This window comes from Oncorhynchus mykiss, chromosome 9 (genome assembly GCF_013265735.2).
Source record: "Oncorhynchus mykiss isolate Arlee chromosome 9, USDA_OmykA_1.1, whole genome shotgun sequence".
NCBI lineage: Eukaryota > Metazoa > Chordata > Actinopteri > Salmoniformes > Salmonidae > Oncorhynchus > Oncorhynchus mykiss.
Window position 1 is genome coordinate 75268533 of NC_048573.1, and position 26172 is coordinate 75294704.

The 26172-nt window shown below is 45.5% G+C and overlaps 1 protein-coding gene across 1 annotated transcript in view; it reads left to right on the plus strand.

The window, feature by feature from the left end:
* Window positions 1-1249: 1249 nt before the first annotated feature.
* LOC110532851 (PDZ domain-containing protein 4-like) overlaps window positions 1250-26172 on the plus strand; it is a 68801-nt gene continuing 43878 nt past the window's right edge. Inside the window, exon 1 of the mRNA XM_036989040.1 lies at window positions 1250-5281. Coding sequence (XP_036844935.1) covers window positions 5222-5281 — 60 coding nt within the window. The 5' untranslated portion in view covers window positions 1250-5221. The remainder of the gene's footprint in view (window positions 5282-26172) is intronic.

The window sequence follows — 26172 nt, forward strand, 5'->3', positions numbered from 1 at the left end:
AGGGAGAGAGACAGAGAGTATGCAGGATAGGGGAGTAGGCAGAACGGAGAGAGACAGAGAGTATGCAGTACAGGGGAGGAGGCAGAACGGAGAGAGACAGAGAGTATGCAGGATAGGGGAAGAGGCAGAACGGAGAGAGGGAGAGAGTATGCAGGATACGGGAGGAGGCAGAACGGAGAGAGACAGAGAGTATGCAGGATAGGGGAGGAGGCAGAACGGAGAGAGACAGAGAGTATGCAGTACAGGGGAGGAGGCAGAACAGAGAGAGACAGAGAGTATGCAGGATACGGGAGGAGGCAGAACGGAGAGAGACAGAGAGTATGCAGGATAAAGGAGGAGGCAGAACGGAGAGAGACAGAGAGTATGCAGGATAAAGGAGGAGGCAGAACGGAGAGAGACAGAGAGTATGCAGTACAGGGGAGGAGGCAGAACAGAGAGAGACAGAGAGTATGCAGTACACGGGAGGAGGCAGAACGGAGAGAGGGAGAGAGACAGAGAGTATGCAGGATAAAGGAGGAGGCAGAACGGAGAGAGACAGAGAGTATGCAGTACAGGGGAGGAGGCAGAACAGAGAGAGACAGAGAGTATGCAGTACACGGGAGGAGGCAGAACGGAGAGAGGGAGAGAGACAGAGAGTATGCAGGATAGGGGAGTAGGCAGAACGGAGAGAGACAGAGAGTATGCAGTACAGGGGAGGAGGCAGAACGGAGAGAGACAGAGAGTATGCAGGATAGGGGAAGAGGCAGAACGGAGAGAGGGAGAGAGTATGCAGGATACGGGAGGAGGCAGAACGGAGAGAGACAGAGAGTATGCAGGATAGGGGAGGAGGCAGAACGGAGAGAGACAGAGAGTATGCAGTACAGGGGAGGAGGCAGAACAGAGAGAGACAGAGAGTATGCAGGATACGGGAGGAGGCAGAACGGAGAGAGACAGAGAGTATGCAGTACAGGGGAGGAGGCAGAACAGAGAGAGACAGAGAGTATGCAGGATAGGGGTGGAGGCAGAACGGAGAGAGGGAGAGAGTATGCAGGATAGGGGAGGAGGCAGAACGGAGAGAGACAGAGAGTATGCAGGATAGGGGAGGAGGCAGAACGGAGAGAGACAGAGAGTATGCAGGATAGGGGAGGAGGCAGAACGGAGCTGCAAATGAGGACATGGTGAAAGAAAACGTGGGAGGGAGGGAGGGAGGGAGGGAGGGAGGGAGGGAGCAGACTGGAGGGAAAATGTATTGTGGCTGCTGGATTTTGGCTTCCGCTGCTGCGCTGCTTTGCCTGCGTACTACAGTATCTCAGCCTGCAGCTGTGGAGCAGAGCAGAGCAGAATAGAGAAGACCAGAACAGAATAGACGAGAGCAGAACAGAATAGATGAGACCAGAACAGAATAGACGAGAGCAGACCAGAACAGAGCAGAGCAGAACAGGATGAGCTACAGTTTTAATACACTGAAGGAAAGAGGAGGAGGAACACGAGAACACCTCTACTGCTGCAGCCACAGCTCCAGCTTCACAGCGCCAGCTTCACAGCGCCAGCTTCACAGCACAAGCCACAGCTCCAGCTTCACAGCCTTTGTATTGAGAAACAGTGGCGCAGGACCAGAGAAGGAGCAGTGAGCTACAACACAGCTAGAGACATCTGTATCAGCCAGCCATTCAGGACCAGAGAAGGAGCACGTTTATAGCAGCACACAGCCAAGAGAAACATCTGTGACAAACCTGAAAGAAAAGGCTACTCTTGACTGCTTTTTGGACTACGGTGGACTACAGTGTCTGTGCCCTGGTAGGACTCAGTGAATCACAGTCCTGGCTGGTAGATGGATTCAGTGATTCAGCTGGTAGATGTATTCAGTGATTCAGCTGGTAGATGTATTCAGTGATTCAGCTGGTAGATGTATTCAGTGATTCAGCTGGTAGATGTATTCAGTGATTCAGCTGGTAGATGGATTCAGTGATTCAGCTGGTAGAGGGATTCAGTGATTCAGCTGGTAGATGGATTCAGTGATTCAGCTGGTAGATGTATTCAGTGATTCAGCTGGTAGATGGATTCAGTGATTCAGCTGGTAGAGGGATTCAGTGATTCAGCTGGTAGACATATTCAGTGATTCAGCTGGTAGATGGATTCAGTGATTCAGCTGGTAGATGTATTCAGTGATTCAGCTGGTAGATGGATTCAGTGATTCGGCTGGTAGAGGGATTCAGTGATTCAGCTGGTAGACATATTCAGTGATTCAGCTGGTAGATGGATTCAGTGATTCAGCTGGTAGAGGGATTCAGTGATTCAGCTGGTAGATGGATTCAGTGATTCAGCTGGTAGAGGGATTCAGTGATTCAGCTGGTAGAGGGATTCAGTGATTCAGCTGGTGTGTCTGTATGGATGTGGGGAACTACAGCGTTGCCTAGCAGGATCCTCGGAGTCAGACTTCGCCGGAGGATTAACCTTCCAGACATCAAGAAGAGAAAACAGGAAAGGGGAATCGGTCTCACTCTGTCCCCTCATCGTGACTACAACCCCTTTTCTAAGGTGAAGTTTTCATCAACCTTTCGTATTGACTGAAGAGGAAGAGACAGGAGATATGGATTCCTACACATCTAGCTAATTCATCTGATGGTTTCAGTGTGGTAATGAACTTTTTTGTTTGTTGCCTCATGCGTTTATTTTCCGTCCTCTCTTTCATCATCCCCATCTTTAATTTAGTAACATATTCTGTAAGTGTTACTGGGGCTGTACAAGTTAGCCATGAATCCTTATATTAAAGGCTAGGTAAGAGATGTGTTCACACTGGTCAGATTTGAAGATTCAGCACATACATAAAGGAATAGGACGAAATATCTCGACAAACGATGGCTGTTTTTTGTTGTTGTAGTATACTAAAAAGAAATACAGAGAAAACACAATGACACTCTGACAGTTCCTGAAGAAACAGTAGATCACTAACAGCCCGTCAGGCTTGAGCCTTTAAGACACAATGAAAGGAGACGGAGGGACAGTGGAGTGCGCCAACGGGTAAAGCATCCACCATTTGACCTCTGACACATCAGGGATACCTGACTGTCAACACAATATTTCATTTATGTGACGTTCTACATGTTCCATTTGCGTTGTTTACATCCACACAGGTCCAGAATATATATATATATATATATATATATATACACTATTAAAACGTCCATAAGAGGAACAGAAGAATGAGATAGAAGTTGTAAGGCCTTGATAGTAAGGTAATAAAGACCAGAATACATCATAGGTCTGTTCTCTTCCTCGTAACCACACGACAGACAGACAGACAGACAGACAGACAGACAGACAGACAGACAGACAGACAGACAGACAGACAGACAGACAGACAGACTGACAGACAGACAGAGCGTTAACAGTGGGTAGTGGCAGTGAGTAGGAGTGAGATAATAATGACTCTCCCCAGGGGAGATACAGTGGGTTGGGTAATGTTCACAGAGTGCTATTCCCTCTCTGGGGAGAAGCCTTCTGCTTTCAGCTTTGATGATGGAGGCTCGTCGTTGAGGAAATTCACCAGGAGGAGCAGCTATCTCTCTGGAAGTGAATGCAAAGTAGTCGCTACTTAATTATCTATACATATGGGTACACTATAGTTTCTTCTGTGCTTTGTTTTACTACCCAGAGCCAGAGAAATATATAAGAAATGGAAAATGTTATTGTTATAAATTGAAAAAATATTCCCTGAGGAGAACAGTGAGATTTAATGTATTTTGCTTTTGTGATCTGTTACAGTAGAATATATGATCAAATAAAACACAAGCATTTTCATTCCTCTTTTCTCCCATCTCAATCCGTACATTTTATTTAGCAACATTTTACACCAAAATAAAATCTCTTCTCATGCCTAAACTCAAATACACATGAACACGTGTGGAAGTTGGCAAGTTCTTGTTTTTTGCCTTGAAAATCCCAGAGGCTGAACGAAAAGCTCAGAGGCTGAATGAAAATCTCAGAGGCTGAATGAAAAGCTCAGAGGCTGAATGAAAATCTCAGAGGCTGAACGAAAAGCTCAGAGGCTGAAGGAAAAGCTCAGAGGCTGAATGAAAATCTCAGAGGTTGAACGAAAATCTCAGAGGCTGAACGAAAATCTCAGAGGCTGAACGAAAAGCTCAGAGGCTGAACGAAAAGCTCAGAGGCTGAATGAAAATCTCAGAGGCTGAACGAAAAGCTCAGAGGCTGAATGAAAATCTCAGAGGCTGAACGAAAAGCTCAGAGGCTGAACGAAAATCTCAGAGGCTGAACGAAAAGCTCAGAGGCTGAACGAAAAGCTCAGAGGCTGAACGAAAATCTCAGAGGCTGAACGAAAAGCTCAGAAGCTGAACGAAAAGCTCAGAAGCTGAACGAAAATCTCAGAAGCTGAACTAAAATCTCAGAAGCTGAACGAAAAGCTGAGAGAAATAGAAACACATGTAGTTAGCTTCATTGGTACTTTGCTAAACATGTCTTTCTTTGAGGAGGGATTCTTTTGAAATATCCACAAATGAATAGGTGATGGACATGATTGTCTCACCATTTCCCATCTCTGAGAGAGATCCTCATCACTGAAGCGTCATTGAACTAAAGAGGACACAGTGTCTGAGGCTTGAGGACAGTCGAGTCAGCTCTGTGCTGGCCACACGACTTTACCACAGTGGATCTAGGGTATCCTCATCACATAAAAAAAACTAACCTACGGAGTCTGTGCAGAGGACACACAACACGGTGATTGAGACCCGAAAACATCAGAGCTAGGAGGACAAGATTCAGGACCGGAGTCGGGACCAGAGTCAGGACCAGATCCAGAGTCAGGACCATATCCAGGACCAGATCCAGAACCGGAGTCAGGACCAGATCCAGGACTAGAGTCAGAACCAGAGTCAGAACCAGACCCAGGACTAGAGTCAGAACCAGATTCAGGACTATAGTCAGAACCAGACCCAGGACCATATCCAGGACCAGATCCAGAACCGGAGTCAGGACCAGATCCAGGACCAGAGTCGGGACCAGATCCAGAACCGGAGTCAGGACCAGATCCAGGACCGGAGTCAGGACCAGATCCAGGACCAGAGCCAAAAACAGATCCAGTACCGCAGTCGGGACCAGATCCAGAACCGGAGTCAGGACCAGATCCAGGACCGGAGTCAGGACCAGATCCAGGACCAGAGCCAAAAACAGATCCAGTACCGCAGTCGGGACCAGATCCAGGACCAGAGTCGGGACCAAAGTCAGGATGGGGTGTAACATGTGTGTGGTGAACCGGCCGGAGCAACAGTACAAAGTTATGTTCCAGGTGAGAACCTCTACTGCTCCCCCCCCCCCCCCCCCCCCCCCCTCCCCCCTTCTGCTCACCTCACCCCACCAGGGTTGGGGTCAATTCAGTTAACTGGTTCTGACCCCAAACCCTGCTCTCCAAAAGTTCATGACCCCTTCATATCTATCTCTTTCTCTACAAGAGTGTGATGTACTGTATATCTGCCTGCTTCAGCCAGTTATTCTTTTGGGTCTTTAATTCATCTTCTACACAGCCACATTGGGGGCAACTCAGATCAATGTTTCCAGGGAGAGGCATTTGATTGATGATTTTCAGATCGTAGTCCATTTTAATGGGATATGATTTTTTTTTTTTTACAAATGGTGTCAAGAACCATTTTCAGAGACATGTTAACTGTCAAAATTTATGAATAGCACCACGAAAACCCCACGTTGTATCACAGTAGGCCCTGCTCATCCATTATGCAGAGCAGCTAATTAGACTATTGATTAAGGTCGCTAGTTCACAGAGCTGAAACTACTACTCTCCTCTGGTTAAGGTTATTATGTAGTCAATTACTTTTTCATTTCAATGGCAGAACGTACTCACACTTTACCCCATTTTGTTTGTGTTACAGCCTGAATTTAAAATGCAATAAATTGAGATTTTGTCTCACCTCATAATGCCAAAGTAGAATTATGCTTTAGATTTTAAAAAATATATTTTTTTTTTAAACAAATTCATTAAAATTGAAAAGCTGAAATGTTTTGGAGGCAATAGGTATTCAACCCCTTTGTCATGGCCCAATCAACTTCAGGAGTAAAACATTTCAGTAATTAACAAGTCACATAATAAGTAGCATGGACCTATTCTGTGTGTAATAATAGTGTTTAACTTGATGCTTATGATCTAAGCATAGTCACTTTTCCCCTTCCCCTATTTATCACATGCGCCGAATAAAACAACAACAACAACAACAACAACAATAACAACAACAACACCTTACAGTGAAATGCTTACTTACAAGCCCTTAATCAATAATGCAGTTTTAAGAAAAGTAAGATAAGGAATACAAAATAATACATATAATTCAAGATCAGTAAATAACAATAGTGGAGCTATATACAGGGTATTACGGTACAGAGTCAATGTGGAGGCTATATACAGGGTAACCGGTACAGAGTCAATGTGGAGGCTATATACAGGGTATTACGGTACAGAGTCAATGTGGAGGCTATATACAGGGTAACCGGTACAGAGTCAATGTGGAGGCTATATACAGGGTATTACGGTACAGAGTCAATGTGGAGGCTATATACAGGGTATTACGGTACAGAGTCAATGTGGAGGCTATATACATGGTATTACGGTACAGAGTCAATGTGGAGGCTATATACAGGGTATTACGGTACAGAGTCAATGTGGAGGCTATATACAGGGGGTACTGGTACAGAGTCAATGTGGAGGCTATATACAGGGGGTACCGGTACAGAGTCAGGGTGGAGGCTATATACAGGGGGTACCGGTACAGAGACAATGTGGAGGCTATATACAGGGTATTACGGTACAGAGTCCATGTGGAGGCTATATACAGGGTATTACGGTACAGAGTCAATGTGGAGCTATATACAGGGGGTACCGGTACAGAGTCCATGTGGAGGCTATATACAGGGTATTACGGTACCGAGTCAATGTGGAGGCTATATACAGGGTATTACGGTACAGAGTCAATGTGGAGGCTATATACAGGGTATTACGGTACAGAGTCAATGTGGAGGCTATATACAGGGTATTACGGTACAGAGTCCATGTGGAGGCTATATACAGGGTGTTACGGTACAGAGTCAATGTGGAGGCTATATACAGGGTGTTACGGTACAGAGTCAATGTGGAGCTATATACAAGGGGTACCGGTACAGAGTCCATGTGGAGGCTATATACAGGGGGTACCGGTACAGAGTCCATGTGGAGGCTATATACAGGGGGTACCGGTACAGAGTCCATGTGGAGGCTATATACAGGGTGTTACGGTACAGAGTCCATGTGGAGGCTATATACAGGGTATTACGGTACAGAGTCCATGTGGAGGCTATATACAGGGTGTTACGGTACAGAGTCAATGTGGAGGCTATATACAGGGTATTACGGTACAGAGTCCATGTGGAGGCTATATACAGGGTGTTACGGTACAGAGTCAATGTGGAGGCTATATACAGGGTATTACGGTACAGAGTCAATGTGGAGGCTATATACAGGGTGTTACGGTACAGAGTCAATGTGGAGGCTATATACAGGGTATTACGGTACAGAGCCCATGTGGAGGCTATATACAGGGTATTACGGTACAGAGTCAATGTGGAGCTATATACAGGGGGTACCGGTACAGAGTCCATGTGGAGGCTATATACAGGGGGTACCGGTACAGAGTCCATGTGGAGGCTATATACAGGGGGTACCGGTACAGAGTCCATGTGGAGGCTATATACAGGGTGTTACGGTACAGAGTCCATGTGGAGGCTATATACAGGGTATTACGGTACAGAGTCCATGTGGAGGCTATATACAGGGTGTTACGGTACAGAGTCAATGTGGAGGCTATATACAGGGTATTACGGTACAGAGTCAATGTGGAGGCTATATACAGGGTGTTACGGTACAGAGTCAATGTGGAGGCTATATACAGGGTATTACGGTACAGAGTCAATGTGGAGGCTATATACAGGGTATTACGGTACAGAGTCAATGTGGAGCTATATACAGGGGGTACCGGTACAGAGTCCATGTGGAGGCTATATACAGGGGGTACCGGTACAGAGTCCATGTGGAGGCTATATACAGGGGGTACCGGTACAGAGTCAATGTGGAGGCTATATACAGGGGGTACCGGTACAGAGTCAATGTGGAGGCTTTATACAGGGGGCACCGGTACAGAGTCCATGCGTCAATGTGCGGGGGGGCACCGGTGTCGAGGTAATTATGTATATGCAGGTAGGGTTATTAAAGTGGCTATGCATAGATTATAGTAGCAGCAGTGTAGGGGGGGTGCAAATAGTAGTCAGGGCAGCCATTTGATTCGCTGTTCAGGAGTCTTATGGCTTTGGGGGTTGAAGCTGTCTAGGAGCCTCTTGGACCTAGACTTGGCGCTCGGGTACCGCTTGCAGTGCAGTAGCAGAGAAAACAGTCTATGTCAAGGGTGGCTGGTGTCATTGACAGTTTTTAGGGCCTTCCTCTCACACAGCCTGGTATAGAGGTCCTGGATGGCAGGAAGCTTGGCCCCAGTGATGTAGTGGGCTGTTCTCACTACCCTCTGTAGTGCCTTGCGGTCGGAGGCCGAGCAGTTGTCATACCAAGTAGTGGTGCAACCCGTCAGGAGGCTCTCGATGGTGCAGCTGTAAAATCTGTTGAGGATATTTTGAGGATCTGAGGACCCATGCCAAATCTTTTCAGTCTCCTGAGGTGGAATAGGTTTTGTCGTTCCCTCTTCACAATGTCTTGGTTATGCTTGGACCATGTTAGTTTGTTGGTGATGTGGACACCAAGGAACTCGAAGCTCTCAACCTGCTCCACTACAGCCCCATCAATGAGAATGGGGTCGTGCTCTGTCCTCCTTTTCCTGTAGTCAACAATCACCTCCTTTGGACTGAGCACGCACCCCTGAGAGGCCCCAGTGTTGAGGATTTTGTTGCGAAGACCGATTTTCAGGATGCCTCATGGTCTGACACACTCTAGCTCTGTCACCTTTCACCACAGATGAGGAAGTGTAACATAGACAGATGTGCAGTATTGATACCCATCCAATGTATAAACTGATATCTCCAGCTTAAACTGACATATTTCTTTATGGGGATTTTTTCATTATGCTAATAAGATTTCCGCAGGGGCGTGGACATTGACATTAATGGTTCAATGCAGTAGTCTTCTGTGTTGATCACTTTAAATGCGGTCCCCCCTCTCTCCCCTGTCCTCCCCCCTCTCTCCCTCTCCCCTGTCCTCCCCCCTCCCTCTCCACTGTCCTCCCCCCTCTCCCTCTCCCCTGTCCTCCCCCCTCTCCCTCATCCTCCCCCCCTCTCCCTCTCCCTCACCCCCCCCGTCTCTCCCCATGACCTCCCCCGTCTCTCCCCTGCCCCCCCCCTCTCCCCCCTCTCTCCCCTGCCCTCCCCCCTCTCTCCCCCGTCCTCCCCCCTCTCCTTCTCCCCCATCCTCCCGACCTGCCTGTTCTCCCTCTCCCCCATCCACCCCCCCTCTCTCCCGACCTACCCTCCTCTCTCCCTCTCCCTTGTCCTCCCCCCCTCTCCTTCTCCCCCTTTCCTACCCCCTCTCTCCCTCTCCCCCTGTCCTCCCCCCTCTCTCCCTCTCCCCCGTCCTCCCCCATCTCCCCCGCTCTTTCCCTTATCCTCCTCCCCCATCTCCCCCTGTCCTCCCCCCTCTCTCCCTCTCCCCCCTCCTCCCCCATCTCCCCCTTGTCCTTCCCCTCCTCCCCCTCCTTACAACCTCATTCATTATAGAAATGTGTTTGTTGATTGATCTGGGCTAGGATCATAACACTCCAGATCCCACTGTATGACGTTTCCCTGTGTGTGTGTGTGTGTGTGTGTGTGTGTGTGTGTGTGTGTGTGTGTGTGTGTGTGTGTGTGTGTGTGTGTGTGTGTGTGTGTGTGTGTGTGTGTGTGTTATTGCACCTACTCCTCAGTCCTCCCCACAGATGGCTGCTTCTGTAACCCCCACAGCAACACTGCCATCCTCAACACTGCCATCCTGACACAATTCAAATCACATTTGGATTTACAACAGACACATTTATCTACAAACAGACGTAGACTTTACAGGGAGCACTAGTACAAGATCAATGTCCAGAGGTACAAAGTATTTTAGGTAGATATGTACAGTACCAGTCGAAAGTTTGGACACACCTACTCATTCAAGTTTTTTTTTTTACTATTTTGTACTTTGTAGAATAATAGTGAAGACATCAAAACTATGAAAAAACACATACGAAATCATGTAGTAACAAATCAAAATATATATTATATTTGAGATTCTTCAAATAGAGACCCTTTGCCTTGGGGACAGCTTTGCACATTCTTGGCATTCTCTCAACCAGCTTCACCTGGAATGCTTTTCCAACAGACTTGAAGGAGTTCCCACATTATGATGAGCACTTGTTGGCTGCTTTTTTCTTTCACTCTGCGGTCCGAATCATCCCAAACCATCTCAATTTGATTGAGGTCGGGTGATTGTGGAGTCCGGGTCATTTGATGCAGCACTCCGTCACTTTACGCCTTGGTCTAATAGCCCTTGCACAGCCTGGAGGTGTGGTGGGTCATTGTCCTGTATCACTACAGAGTTCTGTGGTAGCCATGTAGTCGAGGGGAATTCCTTCTCATGATGTGAATATCGGCTCGTACGACTGTCCGGTTGTTGCAGTGTTGTTACAGATGAACCGGAGTTAGAACCTTGAGCTTCGCTTTAAACAAATATGTTAGCATACCTCCAGCTGATTTGCAAATATTCATCAATAATGGTGTCATATGTGTATTTGTATTTATTATGGATCTGCATTAGTTCCTGCCAAGGCAGCAGCTACTCTTCCTGTGGTTTATTATGGATCTGCATTAGTTCCTGCCAAGGCAGCAGCTACTCTTCCTGGGGTTGATTATGGATCCCCATTAGTTCCTGCCAAGGCAGCAGCTACTCTTCCTGTGGTTTATTATGGATCTGCATTAGTTCCTGCCAAGGCAGCAGCTACTCTTCCTGGGGTTTATTAAGGATGTTCCTGCCAAGGCAGCAGCTACTCTTCCTGGGGTTTATTATGGATCTGCATTAGTTCCTGCCAAGGCAGCAGCTATTCTTCCTGGGGTTTATCATGGATCTGCATTAGTTCCTGCCAAGGCAGCAGCTATTCTTCCTGGGGTTTATTATGGATTTGCATTAGTTCATGCAAAGGCAGCAGCTACTCTTTCTGGGGTTTATTATGGATCCCCATTAGTTCCTACCAAGGCAGCAGCTACTCTTCCTGGGGTTTATTATGGATCCCCATGAGTTCCTGCCAAGGCAGCAGCTACTCTTCCTGGGGTTTATTATGGATCCCCATTAGTTCCTACCAAGGCAGCAGCTACTCTTCCTGGGGTTTATTATGGATCCCCATGAGTTCCTGCCAAGGCAGCAGCTACTCTTTCTGGGGTTTATTATGGATCCCCATTAGTTCCTGTCAAGGTAGCAGCTACTCTTCCTGGGGTTTATTATGGATCCCCATTAGTTCCTGCCAAGGCAGCAGCTACTCTTCCTGGGTTTATTATGGGATCTGCATTAGTTCCTGCCAAGGCAGCAGCTACTCATCCTGGGTTTATTATGGGAACTGCATTAGTTCCTGCCAAGGCAGCAGCTACTCTTCCTGGGGTTTATTAAGGATGTTCCTGCCAAGGCAGCAGCTACTCTTCCTGGGGTTTATTATGGATCCGCATTAGTTCCTGCCAAGGCAGCAGCTATTCTTCCTGGGGTTTATCATGGATCTGCATTAGTTCATGCCAAGGCAGCAGCTATTCTTCCTGGGGTTTATTATGGATTTGCATTAGTTCCTGCAAAGGCAGCAGCTACTCTTTCTGGGGTTTATTATGGATCCCCATTAGTTCCTGTCAAGGTAGCAGCTACTCTTCCTGGGGTTTATTATGGATCCCCATTAGTTCCTGCCAAGGCAGCAGCTACTCTTCCTGGGTTTATTATGGGATCTGCATTAGTTCCTGCCAAGGCAGCAGCTACTCTTCCTGGGTTTATTATGGGATCTGCATTAGTTCCTGCCAAGGCAGCAGCTACTCTTCCTGGGGTTTATTATGGATCCCCATTAGTTCCTGCCAAGGCAGCAGCTATTCTTCCTGGGGTTTATCATGGATCTGCATTAGTTCCTGCCAAGGCAGCAGCTATTCTTCCTGGGGTTTATTATGGATTTGCATTAGTTCCTGCAAAGGCAGCAGCTACTCTTTCTGGGGTTTATTATGGATCCCCATTAGTTCCTGTCAAGGTAGCAGCTACTCTTCCTGGGGTTTATTATGGATCCCCATTAGTTCCTGCCAAGGCAGCAGCTACTCTTCCTGGGTTTATTATGGGATCTGCGTTAGTTCCTGCCAAGGCAGCAGCTACTCTTCCTGGGTTTATTATGGGATCTGCATTAGTTCCTGCCAAGGCAGCAGCTACTCTTCCTGGGGTTTATTATGGATCCCCATTAGTTCCTGCCAAGGCAGCAGCTACTCTTCCTGGGGTTTATTAAGGATCTGCATTAGTTCCTGCCAAGGCAGCAGCTATTCTTCCTGGGGTTTATCATGGATCTGCATTAGTTCCTGCCAAGGCAGCAGCTATTCTTCCTGGGGTTTATTATGGATTTGCATTAGTTCCTGCAAAGGCAGCAGCTACTCTTTCTGGGGTTTATTATGGATCCCCATTAGTTCCTGTCAAGGTAGCAGCTACTCTTCCTGGGGTTTATTATGGATCCCCATTAGTTCCTGCCAAGGCAGCAGCTACTCTTCCTGGGTTTATTATGGGATCTGCATTAGTTCCTGCCAAGGCAGCAGCTACTCTTCCTGGGTTTATTATGGGATCTGCATTAGTTCCTGCCAAGGCAGCAGCTACTCTTCCTGGGGTTTATTATGGATCCCCATTAGTTCCTGCCAAGGCAGCAGCTACTCTTCCTGGGGTTTATTATGGATCTGCATTAGTTCCTGCCAAGGCAGCAGCTATTCTTCCTGGGGTTTATCATGGATCTGCATTAGTTCCTGCCAAGGCAGCAGCTATTCTTCCTGGGGTTTATTATGGATTTGCATTAGTTCCTGCAAAGGCAGCAGCTATTCTTTCTGGGGTTTATTATGGATCCCCATTAGTTCCTGTCAAGGTAGCAGCTACTCTTCCTGGGGTTTATTATGGATCCCCATTAGTTCCTGCCAAGGCAGCAGCTACTCTTCCTGGGTTTATTATGGGATCTGCATTAGTTCCTGCCAAGGCAGCAGCTACTCTTCCGGGGGTTGATTATGGATCTGCATTAGTTCCTGCCAAGGCAGCAGCTACTCTTCCTGGGATTTATTATGGATCTGCATTAGTTCCTGCCAAGGCAGCAGCTACTCTTCCTGGGGTTTATCATGGATCTACATTAGTTCCTGCCAAGGCAGCAGCTGCTCTTCCTGGGGTTTATTATGGATCTGCATTAGTTCCTGCCAAGGCAGCAGCTACTCTTCTTTGGGTTTATTATGGATCTGCATTAGTTCCTGCCAAGGCAGCAGCTATTCTTCCTGGGGTTTATTATGGATCTTAATTAGTTCCTGCCAAGGCAGCAGCTACTCGTCCTGGGGGTCCACCAAAATTAAGGAACATTATTAAAAACATTACAATACATTTACAGCAGTTTTTACAACATATTACGTGTGTCATCAGACCCCTATTCTACTATCACATATCTACAACACAAAATCCATGTGAACGTTTGTGTAAAGTACGTATGTTATCGTGGGTTTGTATACTTGTGTCTGTGCCTATGTTTGTGTTGCTTCACTGTCCCCGCTGTTCCATAAGGTGTATTTTTATCTGTTTTTTAAATCTAATTTTACTCCATGTGTCAGTTACTTGATGTGGAATAGAGTTCCATGTAGTCATGGCTCTATGTAGTACTGTGGAATAGAGTTCCATCTAGTCATGGCTCTATGTAGTACTGTGGAATAGAGTTCCATGTAGTCATGGCTCTATGTAGTACTGTGCACCTCCCATAGTCTGTTCTGGACTTGGGGACTGTGAAGAGACCTCTGGTGGCATGTCTTGTGGGGTATGCATGGGTGTCTGAGCTCTGTGCCAGTAGTTTAGACAGACAGCTCGGTGCATTCAACATGTCAATACCTCTCACAAATACAAGTAGTGATGAAGTCTTTGAGCCAGGAGAGACTGAAATGCATATTATTAATGTTAGCGAAGTGTGTATATCCAAGGGCCAGCCGTGCTGCTCTGTTCTGAGCCAATTGCAGTTTTCCTATGTTCCTCTTAATGGCACCTGAACACATGACTGAACAGTAGTCCAGGTGCAACAAAACTAGAGGCTGCCTTGTTGATAGTGCTGTTAAGGCAAAGCAGCACTTTATTATGGACAGACTTCTCTCCATTTTAGCTGTCAATATGTTTTGACCATGAAAGTTTATAATTCAGGGTTACTCCAAGCAATTTAGTCTCCTCAACTCGCTCAATTATCACATTATTCATTGCAAGATTTAGTTGAGGTTTAGTGTTTAGTGAATGACTTGACCTTCTATTTTGATATTTTCAGTGGCATTGTTAACAAACACGCACCCATAAAGAAAATGAGAATTAAAAACAGGTTCCGTCCCTGGATCCACCGTGATCTTGCAGTTACTCCACCTCAAGGATACCATTTGGCGAAAGGCTCGGCACACGCATACTCGATCAGGTAAATGAGAAATAAGTGCACTCAGACTATCTAGGCCAAAGTTAGTTACTTTAAAGCTCAGTTCTCTCTCTGTGGGTCTAACCCCAAGAAGTTCTGGAAAACGGTTAAAGACCTGGAGAATAAACCCTCCTCCTCACAGCTGCCCATGTCCCTTAATGTTGATGATGTGGTTGTTACTGACAAGGAGCACATGGCTGAGCTCTTTAATCACCACTTCATTAAGTCAGGATTCCTATTTGACTCAGCCATGCCTCCTTGCCCATCCAACATTTCCTCATCTCCCGCCCCTTCTAATGCGACTATCCCTGATGCTTCTCCCTCTTCTTCCCTGGCCATCAACACAGTTTCTCCTTGCAGGTGGTCACTGAGTCTGAGGTGATAAAAGAACTCCTGAAACTTGACCACAAAACAACATCTTGCTCAGATGGTTTAGACCCTTTCTTCTTTAAGATTGCTGCCCCTATCATCACCAAGCCATTCTCTGACCTTTTAACCTGTATCTTCTTTCTTCTTTAAGGTTTCTGCCCCTATAATCACCAAGCCTATCTCTGACCTTTTTAACCTGTCTCTCTTCGCTGGGGAGGTTCCCATTGCTTATAAGGCAGCCACGGTTCATCCTGTATTTAAAGGGGGAGATAAAGCTGATCCTAACTGTTATAGGCCTATTTCTATTTTGCCCTGTTTATCAAAAGTGTTGGAAAAACTTGTCCATAATCAACTGACTGGCTTTCTTGATGTCTATAGTATTATCTCGGGTATGCAATCTGGTTTCCGCTCAGGTTATGGATGTGTCACTGCAACCTTAAAGGTCCTCAATGATGTCACCATTTCCCTTCATTCTAAGCAATGTTGTGCTGCTATTTTTATTGACTTGGCTAAAGCTTTTGATACGGTAGACCATTCCATTCTTGTGGGCCGGCTAAGGAGTATTGGTTTCTCTGAGAGGTCTTTGGCCTGATTTGCTAACTACCTCTCCCAAAGAGTGCAGTGTATAAAGTCAGAAAATATGTTGTCTCATTCACTGCCTGTCACCAATGGAGTACCCCAAGGCTCAATCCTAGCCCCCACGCTCTTCTCAATTGACATCAACATAGCTCAGGCAGTAGGAGGCTCTCTCGTCCGTTTATATGCAGATGATACAGTCTTATACTCAGCTGGCCCCTCCCCGGATTTTGTGTTACATGCCCTACAACAAAGCTTTCTTAGTGTCCAACAAGCTGTCTCTACCCTTAACCTTGTTCTGAACACCCCTGAAACAAAGGTCATGTGGTTTGGTAAGAACAATTCCCCTCTCCCCACAGGTGTTATTGCTACCTCTGAGGGTTTAGAGCTTTAGGTAGTCACCTCATACAAGTACTTGGGAATATGGCTAGACGGTACACTGCCCTTCTCTCAGCACATATCAAAGCTGCAGGGTAAAGTTAAATCTAGACTTGGTTTTCTCTATTGTAATTGCTCCTCTTTCACCCCAGCTACCAAACTAACCCTGATTCAGATGACCATCCTACCCATGCTAGATTATGGAGCAGTAATTTATAGATCGGCAGACAATGGTGCTCTCGAGTGGCTAGATGTTCTTTACCATTCGGCCATCAGATTTGCCACCAATGCTCCTTAAAGGACACATCACTGCACTCTATACTCCTCTGTAAACTGGCCATCTCTTTATACCCGTCGCAAGACCCACTGGTTGATGCTTATTTATAAAACCCTCTTAGGCCTCACTCCCCCCCTATCTGAGATATCTACTGCAGCCCCCATCCTCCACATACAACACCCGTTCTGCCAGTCACATTCTGTTAAAGGTCCCTAAAGCACACACATCCCTGGGTCGCTCGTCTTTTCAGTTCGCTGCAGCTAGCGACTGGAACGAGCTGCAACAAACACTCAAACTGGACAGATTTATCTCCATCTCTGCATTCAAAGACTCAATCATGGACACTCTTACTGACAGTTGTGGCTGCTTTGCATAATGTATTGTTGTCTCCACCTTCTTGCCCTGTGTGTCGTTGTCTCCACCTTCTTGCCCTGTGTGTCGTTGTCTCCACCTTCTTGCCCTGTGTGTTGTTGTCTCCACCTTCTTGCCCTGTGTGTTGTTGTCTCCACCTTCTTGCCCTGTGTGTTGTTGTCTCCACCTTCTTGCCCTGTGTGTTGTTGTCTCCACCTTCTTGCCCTGTGTGTTGTTGACTTTTCCCCAATAATGTTTGTACCATGTTTTGTGCTGCTACCACGTTGTGTTACTACGATGTTGTTGTCATATTGTTCTGCTTCCATGTGTTGCTACCATGCTGTTTTATCATGTGTTGCTGCCTTGCTATGTTGTTGAGTTAGGCCTCTCTTTATGTAGTGTTGTCTCTCTTGTTGTGATGTGTGTTTTGTCCTGTATTTAATTTTTTAAAATATATTTTTAATCTCAGCCCCCTCCTTTTGCCTCTTGGTAGGCTGTTATTGTAAATAAGAATGTTCTTAACTGACTTTGCCCTTTTAAAGAAAGGTTAAATAAAAATAATAAATACAGTGATTTTAGTTTTAGAAAAATGTAGGACTAACTTATTCCTTGCCACCCATGTTGATACCAATTGCAGCTCTTTGTTAAGTGTTGAGTCATTTCAGTCGCTGTGTTAGGTGACGTGTGTAGTGTTGAGTCATTTCAGACGCTGTGATAGGTGACGTGTGTAGTGTTGAGTCATTTCAGTCGCTGTGTTAGGTGACGTGTGTAGTGTTGAGTCATTTCAGTCGCTGTGTTAGGTGACGTGTGTAGTTGTTGAGTCATTTCAGACGCTGTGTTAGGTGACGTGTGTAGTTGTTGAGTCATTTCAGACGCTGTGTTAGGTGACGTGTGTAGTGTTGAGTCATTTCAGACGCTGTGTTAGGTGACGTGTGTAGTTGTTGAGTCATTTCAGACGCTGTGTTAGGTGACGTGTGTAGTGTTGAGTCATTTCAGTCGCTGTGTTAGGTGACGTGTGTAGTTGTTGAGTCATTTCAGACGCTGTGTTAGGTGACGTGTGTAGTTGTTGAGTCATTTCAGACACTGTGTTAGGTGACGTGTGTAGTGTTGAGTCATTTCAGACGCTGTGTTAGGTGACGTGTGTAGTGTTGAGTCATTTCAGTCGCTGTGTTAGGTGACGTGTGTAGTTGTTGAGTCATTTCAGACGCTGTGTTAGGTGACATGTGTAGTGTTGAGTCATTTCAGACGCTGTGTTAGGTGACGTGTGTAGTGTTAAGTCATTTCAGTCGCTGTGTTAGGTGACGTGTGTAGTTGTTGAGTCATTTCAGACGCTGTGTTAGGTGACGTGTGTAGTGTTGAGTCATTTCAGCTGCTGTGTTAGGTGACGTGTGTAGTTGTTGAGTCATTTCAGACGCTGTGTTAGGTGACGTGTGTAGTGTTGAGTCATTTCAGACGCTGTGTTAGGTGACGTGTGTAGTGTTGAGTCATTTCAGTCGCTGTGTTAGGTGACGTGTGTAGTTGTTGAGTCATTTCAGACGCTGTGTTAGGTGACGTGTGTAGTTGTTGAGTCATTTCAGACACTGTGTTAGGTGACGTGTGTAGTGTTGAGTCATTTCAGACGCTGTGTTAGGTGACGTGTGTAGTGTTGAGTCATTTCAGTCGCTGTGTTAGGTGACGTGTGTAGTTGTTGAGTCATTTCAGACGCTGTGTTAGGTGACATGTGTAGTGTTGAGTCATTTCAGACGCTGTGTTAGGTGACGTGTGTAGTGTTGAGTAATTTCAGACGCTGTGTTAGGTGACGTGTAGTGTTGAGTCATTTCAGTCGCTGTGTTAGGTGACGTTTGTAGTGTTGAGTCATTTCAGTCGCTGTGTTAGGTGACGTGTGTAGTTGTTGAGTCATTTCAGACGCTGTGTTAGGTGACGTGTGTAGTGTTGAGTCATTTCAGCTGCTGTGTTAGGTGACGTGTGTAGTTGTTGAGTCATTTCAGACGCTGTGTTAGGTGACGTGTGTAGTTGTTGAGTCATTTCAGACACTGTGTTAGGTGACGTGTGTAGTGTTGAGTCATTTCAGACGCTGTGTTAGGTGACGTGTGTAGTGTTGAGTCATTTCAGTCGCTGTGTTAGGTGACGTGTGTAGTTGTTGAGTCATTTCAGACGCTGTGTTAGGTGATATGTGTAGTGTTGAGTCATTTCATTCGCTGTGTTATGTGACATGTGTAGTGTTGAGTCATTTCAGACGCTGTGTTAGGTGACGTGTGTAGTGTTGAGTCATTTCAGACGCTGTGTTAGGTGACGTGTGTAGTGTTGAGTCATTTCAGACGCTGTGTTAGGTGACGTGTGTAGTGTTGAGTCATTTCAGACGCTGTGTTAGGTGACGTGTGTAGTGTTGAGTCATTTCAGACGCTGTGTTAGGTGACGTGTGTAGTGTTGAGTCATTTCAGACGCTGTGTTAGGTGACGTGTGTAGTGTTGAGTCATTTCAGACGCTGTGTTAGGTGACGTGTGTAGTGTTGAGTCATTTCAGTCGCTGTGTTAGGTGATGTGTGTAGTGTTGAGTCATTTAATTCGCTGTGTTATATGACATGTGTAGTGTTGAGTCATTTCAGATGCTGTGTTAGGTGACATGTGTCGTGTTGAGTCATTTCAGTCGCTGTGTTATGTGACATGTGTAGTGTTGAGTCATTTCAGACGCTGTGTTAGGTGACGTGTGTAGTGTTGAGTCATTTAATTCGCTGTGTTATATGACATGTGTAGTGTTGAGTCATTTCAGATGCTGTGTTAGGTGACATGTGTCGTGTTGAGTCATTTCAGTCGCTGTGTTATGTGACATGTGTAGTGTTGAGTCATTTCAGACGCTGTGTTAGGTGACGTGTGTAGTGTTGAGTCATTTCAGACGCTGTGTTAGGTGACGTGTGTAGTGTTGAGTCATTTCAGACGCTGTGTTAGGTGACGTGTGTAGTGTTGAGTCATTTCAGACGCTGTGTTAGGTGACGTGTGTAGTGTTGAGTCATTTCAGACGCTGTGTTAGGTGACGTGTGTAGTGTTGAGTCATTTCAGACGCTGTGTTAGGTGACGTGTGTAGTGTTGAGTCATTTCAGACGCTGTGTTAGGTGACGTGTGTAGTGTTGAGTCATTTCAGTCGCTGTGTTAGGTGATGTGTGTAGTGTTGAGTCATTTAATTCGCTGTGTTATATGACATGTGTAGTGTTGAGTCATTTCAGATGCTGTGTTAGGTGACATGTGTCGTGTTGAGTCATTTCAGTCGCTGTGTTATGTGACATGTGTAGTGTTGAGTCATTTCAGACGCTGTGTTAGGTGACGTGTGTAGTGTTGAGTCATTTCAGACGCTGTGATAGGTGACGTGTGTAGTGTTGAGTCATTTCAGTCGCTGTGTTAGGTGACGTGTGTAGTGTTGAGTCATTTCAGTCGCTGTGTTAGGTGACGTGTGTAGTTGTTGAGTCATTTCAGACGCTGTGTTAGGTGACGTGTGTAGTTGTTGAGTCATTTCAGACGCTGTGTTAGGTGACGTGTGTAGTGTTGAGTCATTTCAGACGCTGTGTTAGGTGACGTGTGTAGTTGTTGAGTCATTTCAGACGCTGTGTTAGGTGACGTGTGTAGTGTTGAGTCATTTCAGTCGCTGTGTTAGGTGACGTGTGTAGTTGTTGAGTCATTTCAGACGCTGTGTTAGGTGACGTGTGTAGTTGTTGAGTCATTTCAGACACTGTGTTAGGTGACGTGTGTAGTGTTGAGTCATTTCAGACGCTGTGTTAGGTGACGTGTGTAGTGTTGAGTCATTTCAGTCGCTGTGTTAGGTGACGTGTGTAGTTGTTGAGTCATTTCAGACGCTGTGTTAGGTGACATGTGTAGTGTTGAGTCATTTCAGACGCTGTGTTAGGTGACGTGTGTAGTGTTGAGTCATTTCAGTCGCTGTGTTAGGTGACGTGTGTAGTTGTTGAGTCATTTCAGACGCTGTGTTAGGTGACGTGTGTAGTGTTGAGTCATTTCAGCTGCTGTGTTAGGTGACGTGTGTAGTTGTTGAGTCATTTCAGACGCTGTGTTAGGTGACGTGTGTAGTGTTGAGTCATTTCAGACGCTGTGTTAGGTGACGTGTGTAGTGTTGAGTCATTTCAGACGCTGTGTTAGGTGACGTGTGTAGTTGTTGAGTCATTTCAGACACTGTGTTAGGTGACGTGTGTAGTGTTGAGTCATTTCAGACGCTGTGTTAGGTGACGTGTGTAGTGTTGAGTCATTTCAGTCGCTGTGTTAGGTGACGTGTGTAGTTGTTGAGTCATTTCAGACGCTGTGTTAGGTGACATGTGTAGTGTTGAGTCATTTCAGACGCTGTGTTAGGTGACGTGTGTAGTGTTGAGTAATTTCAGACGCTGTGTTAGGTGACGTGTAGTGTTGAGTCATTTCAGTCGCTGTGTTAGGTGACGTTTGTAGTGTTGAGTCATTTCAGTCGCTGTGTTAGGTGACGTGTGTAGTTGTTGAGTCATTTCAGACGCTGTGTTAGGTGACGTGTGTAGTGTTGAGTCATTTCAGCTGCTGTGTTAGGTGACGTGTGTAGTTGTTGAGTCATTTCAGACGCTGTGTTAGGTGACGTGTGTAGTGTTGAGTCATTTCAGACGCTGTGTTAGGTGACGTGTGTAGTGTTGAGTCATTTCAGACGCTGTGTTAGGTGACGTGTGTAGTGTTGAGTCATTTCAGACGCTGTGTTAGGTGACGTGTGTAGTGTTGAGTCATTTCAGACGCTGTGTTAGGTGACGTGTGTAGTGTTGAGTCATTTCAGACGCTGTGTTAGGTGACGTGTGTAGTGTTGAGTCATTTCAGTCGCTGTGTTAGGTGATGTGTGTAGTGTTGAGTCATTTCATTCGCTGTGTTATATGACATGTGTAGTGTTGAGTCATTTCAGACGCTGTGTTAGGTGACATGTGTAGTGTTGAGTAATTTCAGTCGCTGTGTTATGTGACATGTGTAGTGTTGAGTCATTTCAGACGCTGTGTTAGGTGACGTGTGTAGTTGTTGAGTCATTTCAGACGCTGTGTTAGGTGACATGTGTAGTGTTGAGTCATTTCAGACGCTGTGTTAGGTGACGTGTGTAGTGTTGAGTAATTTCAGACGCTGTGTTAGGTGACGTGTAGTGTTGAGTCATTTCAGTCGCTGTGTTAGGTGACGTTTGTAGTGTTGAGTCATTTCAGTCGCTGTGTTAGGTGATATGTGTAGTGTTGAGTCATTTCATTCGCTGTGTTATGTGACATGTGTAGTGTTGAGTCATTTCAGACGCTGTGTTAGGTGACGTGTGTAGTGTTGAGTCATTTCAGACGCTGTGTTAGGTGACGTGTGTAGTGTTGAGTCATTTCAGTCGCTGTGTTAGGTGACGTGTGTAGTTGTTGAGTCATTTCAGACGCTGTGTTAGGTGACATGTGTAGTGTTTAGTCATTTCAGACGCTGTGTTAGGTGACGTGTGTAGTGTTGAGTCATGTCAGTCGCTGTGTTAGGTGACGTGTGTAGTTGTTGAGTCATTTCAGACGCTGTGTTAGGTGACGTGTGTAGTGTTGAGTCATTTCAGCTGCTGTGTTAGGTGACGTGTGTAGTTGTTGAGTCATTTCAGACGCTGTGTTAGGTGACGTGTGTTGTGTTGAGTCATTTCAGACGCTGTGTTAGGTGACGTGTGTAGTGTTGAGTCATTTCAGTCGCTGTGTTAGGTGACGTGTGTAGTTGTTGAGTCATTTCAGACGCTGTGTTAGGTGACGTGTGTAGTTGTTGAGTCATTTCAGACACTGTGTTAGGTGACGTGTGTAGTGTTGAGTCATTTCAGACGCTGTGTTAGGTGACGTGTGTAGTGTTGAGTCATTTCAGTCGCTGTGTTAGGTGACGTGTGTAGTTGTTGAGTCATTTCAGACGCTGTGTTAGGTGACATGTGTAGTGTTGAGTCATTTCAGACGCTGTGTTAGGTGACGTGTGTAGTGTTGAGTAATTTCAGACGCTGTGTTAGGTGACGTGTAGTGTTGAGTCATTTCAGTCGCTGTGTTAGGTGACGTTTGTAGTGTTGAGTCATTTCAGTCGCTGTGTTAGGTGACGTGTGTAGTTGTTGAGTCATTTCAGACGCTGTGTTAGGTGACGTGTGTAGTGTTGAGTCATTTCAGCTGCTGTGTTAGGTGACGTGTGTAGTTGTTGAGTCATTTCAGACGCTGTGTTAGGTGACGTGTGTAGTGTTGAGTCATTTCAGACGCTGTGTTAGGTGACGTGTGTAGTGTTGAGTCATTTCAGACGCTGTGTTAGGTGACGTGTGTAGTGTTGAGTCATTTCAGACGCTGTGTTAGGTGACGTGTGTAGTGTTGAGTCATTTCAGACGCTGTGTTAGGTGACGTGTGTAGTGTTGAGTCATTTCAGACGCTGTGTTAGGTGACGTGTGTAGTGTTGAGTCATTTCAGTCGCTGTGTTAGGTGATGTGTGTAGTGTTGAGTCATTTCATTCGCTGTGTTATATGACATGTGTAGTGTTGAGTCATTTCAGACGCTGTGTTAGGTGACATGTGTAGTGTTGAGTAATTTCAGTCGCTGTGTTATGTGACATGTGTAGTGTTGAGTCATTTCAGACGCTGTGTTAGGTGACGTGTGTAGTTGTTGAGTCATTTCAGACGCTGTGTTAGGTGACATGTGTAGTGTTGAGTCATTTCAGACGCTGTGTTAGGTGACGTGTGTAGTGTTGAGTAATTTCAGACGCTGTGTTAGGTGACGTGTAGTGTTGAGTCATTTCAGTCGCTGTGTTAGGTGACGTTTGTAGTGTTGAGTCATTTCAGTCGCTGTGTTAGGTGATATGTGTAGTGTTGAGTCATTTCATTCGCTGTGTTATGTGACATGTGTAGTGTTGAGTCATTTCAGACGCTGTGTTAGGTGACGTGTGTAGTGTTGAGTCATTTCAGACGCTGTGTTAGGTGACGTGTGTAGTGTTGAGTCATTTCAGACGCTGTGTTAGGTGACGTGTGTAGTGTTGAGTCATTTCAGACGCTGTGTTAGGTGACGTGTGTAGTGTTGAGTCATTTCAGACGCTGTGTTAGGTGACGTGTGTAGTGTTGAGTCATTTCAGACGCTGTGTTAGGTGACGTGTGTAGTGTTGAGTCATTTCAGACGCTGTGTTAGGTGACGTGTGTAGTGTTGAGTCATTTCAGTCGCTGTGTTAGGTGATGTGTGTAGTGTTGAGTCATTTAATTCGCTGTGTTATATGACATGTGTAGTGTTGAGTCATTTCAGATGCTGTGTTAGGTGACATGTGTCGTGTTGAGTCATTTCAGTCGCTGTGTTATGTGACATGTGTAGTGTTGAGTCATTTCAGACGCTGTGTTAGGTGACGTGTGTAGTTGTTGAGTCATTTCAGACGCTGTGTTAGGTGACATGTGTAGTGTTGAGTCATTTCAGACGCTGTGTTAGGTGACGTGTGTAGTGTTGAGTAATTTCAGACGCTGTGTTAGGTGACGTGTAGTGTTAAGTCATTTCAGTCGTTTTGTTAGGTGACGTTTGTAGTGTTGAGTCATTTCAGTCGCTGTGTTAGGTGATGTGTGTAGTGTTGAGTCATTTCATTCGCTGTGTTATGTGACATGTGTAGTGTTGAGTCATTTCAGACGCTGTGTTAGGTGACATGTGTAGTGTTGAGTCATTTCAGTCGCTGTTTTAGGTGACGTGTGTAGTGTTGAGTCATTTCAGACGCTGTGTTAGGTGACGTGTGTAGTGTTGAGTCATTTCAGACGCTGTGTTAGGTGACGTGTGTAGTGTTGAGTCATTTCAGACGCTGTGTTTGTTGACGTGTGTAGTGTTTAGTCATTTCAGACGCTGTGTTAGGTGACATGTGTAGTGTTGAGTCATTTCAGACGCTGTGTTAGGTGACGTGTGTAGTTGTTGAGTCATTTCAGACGCTGTGTTAGGTGACGTGTGTAGTTGTTGAGTCATTTCAGAAGCTGTGTTAGGTGACGTGTGTAGTGTTGAGTCATTTCAGACGCTGTGTTAGGTGACGTGTGTAGTGTTGAGTCATTTCAGACGCTGTGTTAGGTGATGTGTGTAGTGTTGAGTCATTTCAGACGCTGTGTTAGGTGACGTGTGTAGTGTTGAGTCATTTCAGACGCTGTGTTAGGTGACGTGTGTAGTGTTGAGTCATTTCAGACGCTGTGTTAGGTGACGTGTGTAGTGTTGAGTCATTTCAGACGCTGTGTTAGGTGATGTGTGTAGTGTTGAGTCATTTCAGACGCTGTGTTAGGTGACGTGTGTAGTGTTGAGTCATTTCAGACGCTGTGTTAGGTGACGTGTGTAGTGTTGAGTCATTTCAGACGCTGTATCAAAAGACTGTATGTTCCACAGTAGAGATAACTTCGTACGTAAATATCTTCTCTGTAATTGAAGAGCAGAATTTTGGCTTCATAGAAACATGATTGATAGTGATTCCAGGGGAAATATTGCAGTTCTGACCCAATTTATTCATTTATATTTATTTATTTATTTATTTTATTTATTTATTTATTATTTATTTATTGTTTATTTATTTATTTAATTTCACCTTTGTTTAACCAGGTAAGCTAGTTGAGAACAAGTTCTCATTTACAACTGCGACAAACAACAACACAGAGTTACACAGGGAGTAAAACAAACATACAGTCAATAATACAGTAGAAAAAGTCTATATACAGTGAGTGCAAATGAGGTAAGATTAGGGAGTTAAGGCAATAAATAGGCCATAGTGGTGAAATAATTTACAATATAGCAATTAAACACTGGCATGATATACTGTATGTGCAGAAGATGAATGTGCAAGTAGAGATAGGGGATGAGATAGGGGATGAGGTAGTTGGATGGGCTGTTTACAGATAGGGGATGAGGTAGTTGGATGGGCTGTTTACAGATAGGGGATGAGGTAGTTGGATGGGCTGTTTACAGATAGGGGATGAGGTAGTTGGATGGGCTGTTTACAGATAGGGGATGAGGTAGTTGGATGGGCTGTTTACAGATAGGGGATGAGGTAGATGGATGGGCTGTTTACAGATAGGGGATGAGGTAGATGGATGACTGGGCATTCCATGTTAGTTCAATGTCATTTCATTGAAATTACGTGGAAACAACATTAATCTAAACCCTATGTCCAGTGGGGAGGTGATTAAACCAAACTGGAGCCGTATGAATGAATCATTTAACCAGAATGGAGCCATATGAATGAACCATTTAACCAGACTGGAGCCGTATGAATGAACCATTTAACCAGACTGGAGCCGTATGAATGAACCATTTAACCAGACTGGAGCCGTATGAATGAATCATTTAACCAGACTGGAGCCGTATGAATGAATCATTTAACCAGACTGGAGCCGTATGAATGAACCATTAAACCAGACTGGAGCCGTATGAATGAACCATTAAACCAGACTGGAGCCATTTGAATGAATCATTTAACCAGACTGGAGCCGTTTTAATGAACCATTTAACCAGACTGGAGCCGTATGAATGAACCATTTAACCAGACTGGAGCCGTATGAATGAATCATTTAACCAGACTGGAGCCATTTGAA